This window comes from Ixodes scapularis, unplaced genomic scaffold, assembly GCF_016920785.2.
Source record: "Ixodes scapularis isolate PalLabHiFi unplaced genomic scaffold, ASM1692078v2 PGA_scaffold4__175_contigs__length_147842914, whole genome shotgun sequence".
NCBI classification, from domain to species: domain Eukaryota; kingdom Metazoa; phylum Arthropoda; class Arachnida; order Ixodida; family Ixodidae; genus Ixodes; species Ixodes scapularis.
The window spans coordinates 32,582,000-32,593,439 of NW_024609879.1; the positions used below are offsets into that span (position 1 = coordinate 32,582,000).

Below are 11,440 nucleotides of genomic sequence, written 5' to 3' on the forward strand. Positions count from 1 at the left end.
TCAACACACACTAATCAAAGAATGGTTTAAAAAAACGTACAAATTAAAAATAGTAAAAAGCGAGTATTTCAACAAGCGGCTGAAGTGACCTGAATGGACAGACTTAAATTTTAGATGCACCTGATATATTTTAAATATTGTCGCGCGCGCAGCTGGCCAAGCAGGCAGCGCGCGCGTGGCCTAACGGTTATCGTGCTTGCTTCCCGCTTTGAAAGCCAGGGTTCGATTCCTGGCCGCGGAGACGCATTTTTGTTGGCACTGTAATGTAAGGTTCTGGTGAATTCGAGACCCGTCTTGCTGATTCGAGGTTAGAATGTTCCACGCGCCGAACCTTCCACGCCGAACGATCCAGAAACCCACGAGGGTACATAAGGGATTCCGCAAGGCGAGCGGAGTCAGTCTCGCCCCAGCGTTCGACTCTGCTGTTACGCCGACTTCGACGCCCGCGACGCTCTGTTATTATCTTTTGTAGCCTTTTATTTTTGGCACAAGTTGCAACATTAAACGTTTATTTCTTCCTGTTTATTTATTGGTTTTTGGTCACCACCCGTGACATTTTGGTGGAGGTGCGGGGTAACGCATTCTCGTACAGCGTTCCCCTTCGAGGGTTCGCAGTGCAAGTCCGACGCCAAACCCATGAAGAACCGACGAAGGCACTACCGAGATCCGGTTCAGTCGTCGCACCCAAGGCCTACACCCGGAATTCGGACTTCTGCCGCCCAGGACCAAGCAGCCAACAAAGGCGACGATGGCCGACCAGTCGCCGACCCCCGCCGCTCCTCCCGTCGTCTACCTGCCCGCCGCTCCCCGTGCGCCGACTCCCTTCCACGGCGAGATCCATGAGGATGTCGAAGACTGGATCAAGCACTACGAGCGTGTGGCGCGGCACAACGGATGGACTGCGGAGCAGTGCCTCCAAAACCTCTACTTTTCGCTGGAGGGTACTGCGAGGCATTGGTTCGAGAATCACGAGGCTTCGCTTACGTCGTGGGACATCTGCGTGGCCGAGTGGCAGCGGGCGTTCGCCACCCTACATCGACGGAAGAAGGCAGAAGATCTCCTCCGAATTCGAACGCAGGGCCCCGACGAAAGCATCACAAGCTTCGTAGAAGATGTCCTCCGCCTGAGCGCCGGTGCCGACCCACGAGCCACAGACGACAAGAAGCTGCGGGTCCTCATGCGCGGGGTGAGAGACGACATCTTTGGAGGCCTCGTGCGCAACCCGCCGGGCACCGTCGAAGCCTTCGTCACCGAGGCGACAAACATCGAGCGCGCCCTCCAAGCGCGCGCTTCCCACTACCAGCGACATCCAAGTGTCGCTGCAACCGCGCTGCTTGGCGGCGAGAACGCTCCTGGTACGGACATCCGCGAAGTTATCCGGGAGGTCGTCCGGGAGGAACTCCGCCAGTTGCTGCCAGCCGCAAGTCGTCCAGCGGCACTCTCTATTGCCGAGGCTGAGCGCGAGGAAGCACAACGGGCGCTCCAACCAAAGGTTCCCGTCACCACGGTGGCACCGGAGGAACCGACGTTGAGCTACGCTGCCATAGCCCGACGAACGCCGCAAGCTCCCCGCCAAGCCGCGGCGCCACACCGAAGAGACGCCCCAATGCCGCAATATCCCCGACGACAGGAAGATCAGGCGCACGTTCACCCAGACCGACCTGCGCCGAGGAAGACAGACGTCTGGAGGACGGCCGACCGACGCCCGCTGTGTTACCACTGCGGGGAAGCTGACCATGTGTACCGCCGATGCCCATACCGACGACTCGGGCTGCGCGGATTCCACCCAAGCGACCCGCGCCCCAGGTATGCTGAAGGCCCTCGGGAGATCGACGAGTACTTGCGACGACCCCAGTCCCCCGAGCCTGGGTCCCGCCGAGAGTTCCGATCGCCTTCACCACGACATCCGGCTTCGCCGATGCACCGACCCCGACGTGAATTCACCACGACGTCCAGCTTCGCCGATGCACCGACCCCGACGTGAAAGCCTGTCGCCCCTCGCTCCACGACGGGGAAACTAGGCGCGGCAACCCCTGGAGGTGGAGTTGCCGAAGACGACCGACGCCAAGATCCTCCACGAACGTCGGAGGGCCCCCACTCAAACGCTACCGGAGACCGAAACGACGCTCCTGAAACGGTGTCCAACAACCTAAACGTCATCATCGACGGCCACGACGCATCGGCACTCGTGGACACCGGAGCAGACTACTCAGTTTTGAGTGGGAGGCTCTCCCGCCGCCTTCGAAAAGTCACGACGCCGTGGGATGAACCTCAAATACGAACCGCCGGAGGGCACCTCATCACACCAGTCGGGAGGTGCACTGCTTGCGTCGAGATCCACGGTGAGACGTGCCCTGTGAAGTTCGTCGTTCTGAAAGACTGTTCGAGGGACTTTATCCTCGGAATGGACTTTCCCTGCGAGTATGGCGCCGTCATCGACCTCGCTACAAACCAGTTGACGCTTCGAAAGCCCGTCGTGCCGACGGTGGAGATCAACACGACGTCAACCGCGATCCGAGTTATCACCGACCATGTGAACCTACCGCCGCGGTCGAGTGTTTTCGTCACCGTCATAACCGACGCAGCCATGCACGGTGAAGCTCTTCTGGAAGGCAGCGTCCAACTGCTCCTCGAAAAAGGAATTGGTGTCGCAAGAGGCGTGACGGATCTCCAAGAAAGACGTACAACTGTTCTTGTGACGAACTTTCGAGAGGAGCCGCAGCACCTAACGAAGGGTACCACCGTGGGCCACATCGAGGAGCTTCAGGCGCCAGCCGTGGTCACCGCAATCTCGGAGGAAACCTCGTCGCCACAGCAGAAGAGTACGACGCCGCCGCCGCCAGACATCGACCCCGAGCTCCCGGCTCCGAAGCGCCGGCAATTGGTTGACCTCCTCGCCGAATACAGTGACTGTTTTGCCACGACATCGAAAGTTCGCCAAACACCAATGGCGAAACATCACATTATTACTGACGACGACGCACTCCCTGTCCTCCAGTCGCCGTATCGAGTCTCCTTAAAGGAAAGGAAAGTGATTCAAGATCAAGTCCAGGAGATGCTCGACGACGACATCATTCAACCCTCAAGAAGTCTATGGGCGACCCCAGTCGTCCTTGTAAAGAAGAAGGATAGGACCCTGCGGTTCTGCGTGGACTATCGTCGACAGAACGCTGTGACAAAGAAGGACGTCTATCCGCTCCCCCGCATCGACGATACGTTAGACCGACTGCGCCACTCCCAATATTTTTCGTCGATGGACCTGAAGAGTGGTTACTGGCAGATTGAAGTCGACGAACGTGACCGGGAGAAAACTTCCTTCGTCACTCCCGACGGACTGTACGAATTCAAAGTGATGCCGTTCGGACTTTGTACAGCACCAGCCACCTTTCAGCGTGTCATGGACACCGTGCTGGCAGGTCTGAAATGGCAGAGCTGCCTCGTCTACCTGGACGATGTCGTGGTATTCACACGAGATTTCGACGAACACCTCAGACGACTTCGAGCCGTGCTTCAAGCCATCAAGACCGCCGGCCTGTCACTCAAGCCAACAAAGTGTCGGTTCGCCTATGGGGAACTAAAGTTCCTCGGCCACGTCGTGAACAACAAAGGTGTTCTACCTGACTCCGAGAAAACCCGCGCCGTAGCTGCATTTGCGCCGCCGTCTGACAAAAAGGCAGTAAGAAGATTTCTCGGACTCTGCCTGTTACAGGTGCTTTGTTCGAGACTTCGCCAAACTATCCGCACCGCTGACACACCTCACGAAGGACGCCGTAAAGTTCGAGTGGACAGAACACCAAAGGTCATTCGACGAGCTCAAACGAAGACTCCAGACGCCCCCGATTCTTGGCCATTTCGACCAGTTTGCTGAAACCGAGATCCACACCGACGCCATGTAACACCGGACTGGGTGCGGTACTAGTCCAAGTGCAGGACGGTGCAGAGCGAGTTATCGCATACGCAAGTCGGACGCTGTCTAACGCGGAGACGAACTATTCAACGACTGAAAAGGAGTGCCTTGCTGTCGTCTGGGCAATAACAAAGTTTCGCCCATATTTGTATGGAAGTCCTTTTCGCGTGGTCACAGACCACCACTCGCTCTGCTGGCTGGCGAATCTGAAAGACCCCTCCGGACGCCTTGCTCGGTGGAGCCTACAACTGCAGGAGTTCGACATGACCGTGGTGTACAAGTCCGGCCGGAAGCACAATGATGCCGACTGCCTGTCGAGGGCCCCAGTCGAGGCCGGTCCTTCCTGCACCAAAGAGGACGACGATGAGTGGTTTCTCGGCGCTCTGGATGTCAGCGACATGGCACCACTCCAGCGAGGCGACCCTGAGCTGCGAGCACTCATCGAGCAGCTAGAGGGACAAGGAAGCGCCGTTCCGCGGAGTTTTGTACGAACACTGCCAACCTTCCCCATCCGACAAGGTGTGCTCTACAAGAAGACCTTTAGCGACAACAGCACGGCGTGGCTGTTGGTGGTCCCTTCCAGTCTTCAAGAAGAAATTTTTCAAGCCTGCCACGATGACCCGACGGCGGGACACCTTGGTTACAGCAGGACTCTTGCCAGGATACGCGAAAAGTACTACTGGCCCAAGCTTGCGAAGACTGTGCACCACTACACCCGATCTTGCCACGAGTGTCAACGACGGAAGAAGCCACCGACGAGACCGGCAGGACTTCTTCAGCCTATTGCGCCGCCATCTGCCCCATTCCAGCAAATCGGTATGGATTTACTCGGACCTTTCCCACAGTCGACGCCAGGAAATCGATGGATCATCGTCGCAACCGATTATCTCACGCGGTACGCCGAGACCAAAGCCCTTCTATCAGGAACGGCTGTTGAAGTCGCGAAATTTTTCATCGAGTCCATCGTCCTCCGGCACGGCGCTCCCGAAGTACTGATCTCAGACTGTGGATCATCATTCATGGCCCAGCTGACGCAGGAAGTCCTTCGTCTCAACCACACCAGCCATCGTCGCACCACGGCGTACCACCCGCAGACCAACGGGCTAACGGAGAGACTCAACAAGACCATCGCCGACATGATCTCCATGTACGTCCACGTGGAGCACAAGACATGGGACGAGGTGTTGCCGTACGTCACATTTGCCTATAACACGGCCGTACAAGAGACCACCGAAGTGACACCCTTTCAACTGGTGCATGGGCGCAAGGTAACGACAATGCCGGACGCTATGTTACCCCACGAACCGGCAGTCGACGCAAGCGACGACGCCCAGGTGGTTGCCCAAAGGGCAGAAGAAGTCCGTCAGCTCGCCAGACTCCGGATTAAGGCTCAACAACGTGTCGACGCTGGCCGCTACAACCTTCGTCGTCGGGACGTCCACTTCCTGCCCGGAGAGAGGGTGTGGGTATGGACACCGATCCGCCGCCGTGGTCTCAGCGAGAAACTCCTGAAACGCCACTTTGGACCCTACAAAGTGCTTCGTCGACTCGGTGATCTGAACTACGAGGTGATGCCAGACGGAACACGGACTTCCTCACGCCGCCCTCCACGACCGGAAGTCGTCCACGTCGTGCGACTGAAGCCGTACTACGCTCGATAGGACTGTGGACCCTAGGTGTTCCAAATGACTCTTTAGTTTACCGTCCTTTTTATTTGCTTTGCTTTGTTTTTGTGTTGCATCGGGACGATGCACTTTTTTAAAGGGGGGAGTAATGCCGCGCGCGCAGCTGGCCAAGCAGGCAGCGCGCGCGTGGCCTAACGGTTATCGTGCTTGCTTCCCACGCTGAAAGCCAGGGTTCGATTCCTGGCCGCGGAGACGCATTTTTGTTGACATTGTAATGTAAGGTTCTGGTGAATTCAAGAACCGTCTTGCTGATTCGAGGTTAGAATGTTCCACGCGCCGAACCTTCTACGCCGAACGATCCAGAAACCCACGAGGGTACATAAGGGATTCCGCAAGGCAAGCCGAGTCAGTCTCGCCCCAGCGTTCGACTCTGCTGTTACGCCGACTTCGACGCCCGCGACGCTCTGTTATTATCTTTTGTACCCTTTTATTTTTGGCACAAGTTCGCCACATTAAACGTTTATTTCTTCCTGTTTATTTATTGGTTTTTGGTCACCACCCGTGACAATATACGGAACCAGTGTCGATGATCTTTAAACAGTATACCCTTCCTTTATTGCATACAGATAAAAGCAAGTTTGGAGCTTACATAAAACATTAGAAACTAAATTAAAATTCCTTCTAATTTTTTTTTGACAGGTGATTGGAGTACCGGACGAGCAGACAGTTGAACGAGTATGTGTCTGGATCAAACTGAAACCAAATAAAACCTTATCCCCAGAAGACATCAAGGCATTTTGCAAGGAAAATGAGGTATTAGACAAGTTCCTACCTGTTGAGAGACTGCTTCAGTCTTCATCAGCATTCTGAATGCTTGAAGAGTGACCCTATATTCTACCCCAAACACGGCTGTAAAGAAACGCACCTGTACTCAAGACACAGACAGTCAAGCGTTGCCTCTAAGAGTAGGAACATATTACTCAACTTTCATTTCGATCTATCCTCCGACGTTCAAGGGCACGCCCTACAATGTCAGCTAGGCCAATATAGTTTCGCAAGGCCCTATATCTTGAAAGATAATTCGGAGCCCAGAGTCAAGGGGAATAAACTTGTGAAAGCTTTCTACCATCAGGAGCTGGGATATAGTTAAGGTTGATAATCGCTTGAGGATAACAAAAATATTTATTCGATATTACAAATTATACAAACAAAATATTCTGAGTTCTTTTTTTTGTTCAATGCACTTGCATAATTAAAACAAAACAACTTTATAATTTCAGTTGCACTGGTACAAGATACCGGAATACGTGCTGTTTGTGGACTCCTTCCCGAAGACTCAGACCGGAAAAGTCCAGAAGCAAAAAATGCGGGAGGACAGTGTGCGACTCCTTAACCTGTGAAGAAAGATCAATGTGAATCAAAGAAACAAACGGAAAAAATTTTTTACTCTAAACAATTTTGTGTATTCACTGGCGTGGAAGCATTGTCTCACTGGAAGGAATACGCCATCGACCGCGAGCGCTGCTTCGTAAAACATTTAATAGCGCAGGAGGTTACCGGAGTGTTGCCGAGTATTTAACAAAACACAATAAAGAGGTATGATTCTTTTCTTTTTGTGTGTTTTTATAGTACTATTTTTAATAATTTTTATATCAACCCTAACTCTCTTCAGAAGTCAGTTGGCAACAGTAAAAGGTCACTTTGAGGCATGGAATTTTAAGTTTAGCACATTTTTTTTCTTCTGCTACTTCCACCTTTTCTTTTCTAAAGCCTACCCTCTACATTTTTTATATTGTTCACAGCGTTGCAAATTGCGTGTTTCGGGGCAAACAAACTCAGTCAGATTATCGAGTACTTAAACTACAAACTAACAGATTTTTCCTATCACAGAAGGTGCGCGTGGTGAAGTACCAAATAACTAAATAATAGCAAACAAAACCAAGTGTATAAAAACAATTACTAAAACAATGGTTATACGAATATTCTTTTTACTGGTTTGCCACCTTCTGCCGTGATCTCATTTGTCGTGTTTGTTTATTCATCTAATCAGTCCTTTGCTTACCGTTCATTTTTGTCCAATTTGTAAGCTTTTATTGACCTAAATAATTATGATGAGCGTATAGGTAACAATTTTAATCGTGATTATCTCTATCCCAATCGCTCCCAATCGCCACAAGCAAAACGAAATCTGGAAAAATACCTTCTCTGACAGCTGGCTACAACACATAAACTCTCTTATTTGCGAAAAAAAAAGAAAGTTGCAATTTTTTAGAAAACAAATTTAGCAGTGGGGAGAATCGAAAAAACGCCGGAGTCAAGACGCTTTGCAACCGCCACTTTGACCGGTTACGATTTTTGTAAGAAACAAATGATGCAACATGTTTTTGCACTTTCTTTCTCTCTGCCCTAAGGAGAGTTGTACCCCAGAGTTGTAATAAAATCGAGACCGAGTTTCTTTTGTTTTTCTTTTGTTTTTTCAATATAGTTTTTTTTTTTTGAAGATGTGTTTTTTTTTATAAATGATTTTTTTATGTTTATTTTTTTATTTGGAGCCCATATTTTTCACAAATAATTTAGATGCCCTGGCCTTATTATGTGTAGCTTTCGAACTCGTTAATGCCATACAGATTGAGGTGATTGAGGTAGAAGGCCTGAAAGTTAGTGTGTTTGTTGCACTTGGTCTAAAGTTAGAATTTTTTATATATGTTTTAATTCATCAAGCACACGATATTTGCATGCAGTTGACTTACACTTCGGTGTTTTACATGAAACCGGAAACATTTTTGACGTACCGCTCTTTGCCTGCCTTCCACAGGAACGCAAAGTTGGCACCTAATGCAGTCCGCGGTGGGAGCGGGGCCGTCGCGCAATCCTAAAACATTTTTTTCTCGTAGTGAAAACGCGGTTTCGAGACAAAAAAGTTCGATTCATTTGAGTGCGAATCACATATTATAAAACCAAAAGAAATAAAAATGTTGAGTGGAACTGCTGGTTCAATCTCTCGTGGAATCACCCTGTGGCGATTGCAACCAAAGCAGTTTACAAACTCACATTCTTGTCTGCCAAGTCCCGTTCCCTTGCGAGTCTTCGGACGGCTATAGCATGCTTTCCTTTCGAACTCCGTGCAATCCCAAATCTTAAGTGTTAAGACAGTTGTATTTCGCGCGCGTACTGAAAGCCGATGTGACGCGCCCCCTTTCTCATTTTCCACTTGCTTCCAGCCCCGGAACGCACCCTATCCCTCTTTTGACAAGATGTTTTAAGTTAACGTGCTCGCGGAACGCCGGCGACTCTTCACTTGATTAAGCCATTGAATTAAGGCATCCCCAGGCACTTCTTCGGCTACTGTCATTCCTACTGCTTCCCGAGTCGGGCGAGCACTACATAATCACAATGAGGACGTCGAGCAAGCCGCGGGATGACGGCCCATTCCGACGCAACACGTGGTAAGGGGTGCATCGCGATCACCCCGCGTGCAGCATCCCTGTCGCAGAAGGTGCGCGTCATTATCCCCACGTTTCAAAAACCACACGCTCACTTACCACGTCCCGTATCCCTCACGTGCCAAAAGCCCTGTCCTCACTCTCCCCGTCTCACCCGCTTCGGGCTTAGACTTATCTGTTAAGGGTGTACAAAGGATCATTTAAAGAAACGACACAATAGATTGCTTGCATGTGACGTCATTCGCGGCCACGCCGATATTTTCGCCGCTTTCGTTTGGTTCGCCGTCTTATTTGCAGACCGCAAAAATTGCTGTTCGCAGAAACCAGTAAATAGAAATCACCGTCCGTACCAAGCAATGGTGACACTTAAAAGCCACGTATAAGGTTAACTTGAACGGCTGAAAAAAAATTAAAATGACGTACAGGTTCCCAATAGCATAAATCTGCATCATCAGCAATGCACTCAGCTGTCACGGAATCACACGCAGATTTAGACTAGAACAACGCAAGAAAAATAGAACTGCTGCTTGGCGCTGTGATAAGTGTGGCTCCATTAGCGGTTGATTAACAGTGCTGATAGACCCTACTTCGTTGGATCTGTGAATCCGCGCCTGCTTTAGAGTCGACTAAAGCTTTTGTTCAATGCTTATTGAAAAAAGCCCTCACTTCAAACGTTTTGCGATGTAAGGTATTGTTTGCTTATTTTCACTTCTAACTGTAAAATACGTAAAACTGTTTAGTTTTAGTCTCAAGAACGGAAAGTATTATTCATCAGTGTGTCGAACCAAAAAAAATGCGGGTTCGGTTACGGTTCAGGTTCAGGTAAATTTATTTTGTTCCGGTTCAGTTCCGGTTCGATTAATTCGATCAGCGAACCGGTTCGCGAACCGGTTCGGAAATTATAAATGACAAATTGCAACATCAAAATAAATTACAAATAAAACATCTGAAATCAGCACATACGAAACGGGATACATCGTAGTGTGAGGCTCAGGAATTTCTACCAGGAATGGTTTCTTTATGTGCACTAAAAGGTTGCCTCACCGACGTTTACGCATTCGGACTTATTCTAATTGGGTCCGACGCAGTAGCTGTAAAATCCGCGACCTCCTTACAAACCCACTTACAAGTAGAACTCGCTAACTATCCCGCCACCTTGGCGTGTAAGCAATTGAAGGAACAGTGGGGAGAAAATACAGCTTTCTATATTTGAACTAGCCTTCGCTAACTCAAATTAGACCCTTAAAGAAGTTTTCATTAAACAAGATACGGAATATGAAAAACACTTCACCGAACGCAACGCCAGAAGGACGTAATAGGATAAATATTAAAATAGAAGAGTTCGCTGTCTCACAAATATGTTAGCTTCTAAGTGCCTATACGAAACCGGATGCATTATTATCAAACTCCACAGCCTTTTCTTTCCTCATTCCGATGGAAGCAAGCTTCAAGAACCCGCGCGTTCTAGAAACGTGTTATGAAATGAGCACACAGCAGCATTTAGGATTTACGAGATTGTAAAAAAATAATATCCCGTGACGCGATTTTGTTGTTTTTTTTTTGCACAGCCTTTTAATTTTTTTTTTTTCGCGCAAGCCACGACCAGCGCAATACTGGTTCCTATGTCAAGATTCATGGATGCATCGTTTGTCAAGATTCATGGATGCAGCGTTGATATTCCTAAGACTGAGTGGAGAAGAAAAATATGTAAGCGAGGTGTGTGTCAGTTGACGGCACTTAAAAAACAAATGGCATTGATAGCACATTCATTGTCAACAGCGCGTGGCCGAACCGTTTTGACATGAGCCGGAAACCGATATTTTATTTCCGGTTCAGTTCCGGTTCGGGTTCATCGCGATAACAATATAACGGTTCGGGTTCGGGTTCAGTTCCGGAACAAATACCGGTTCGGTTCCGGTTTTCGGTTCGGTTCGGCTCCGGTTCGACACCCTGCGTACAGGTTGCCAATAGCATAAATCTGCATCATCAGCAATACACTCAGCTGCCACGGAGGGAGCTCACACGCAGATTTAGACTAGAACAACGCAAGAAAAATAGAACTGCTGCTTGGCGCTGTGATAAGTGTGGCTCCATTAGCGGTTGATTAAGAGTGTTAATAGACCCTACTTCGTTGGATCTGTGAATCCGCGCCTGCTTTAGAGTCGACTAAAGCTTTGGTTCAATGCTTATTGAAAAAAGCCCGCACTTTTCCGTTTTGCGATGTAAGGTATTGTTTGCTTATTTTCACTTCTAACTGTGAAATACGTAAAACTGTTTAATTTTAGTCTCAAGAACGGAAAGTATTGTTCAGTTATTTCTTACTTGAGTGCCGGGAAAGACACGATTATGTTGTACATGATCGCGTGAACGCTTTGCTAGAAGCAGAATGCCCCGCCGTCAGATTGAAGACCCGGCCACCTGACACGAAGACTCGAGTGATGGGCTTCTTAAACTGGGGCCATTGA

General features: G+C 49.7%; 1 protein-coding gene across 1 annotated transcript in view; it reads left to right on the forward strand.

Annotated features, from left to right (window-relative positions):
• Positions 1-7,076, forward strand: part of LOC115329874 (putative acyl-CoA synthetase YngI) — a 149,421-nt gene extending 142,345 nt beyond the window's left edge. Inside the window, exons 15-16 of the mRNA XM_042293341.1 lie at positions 6,232-6,345; positions 6,813-7,076. Of these exons, the coding sequence (XP_042149275.1) occupies positions 6,232-6,345; positions 6,813-6,932 (234 nt within the window). The 3' untranslated portion in view covers positions 6,933-7,076. The remainder of the gene's footprint in view (positions 1-6,231; positions 6,346-6,812) is intronic.
• The last annotated feature ends 4,364 nt before the right edge of the window (positions 7,077-11,440 follow it).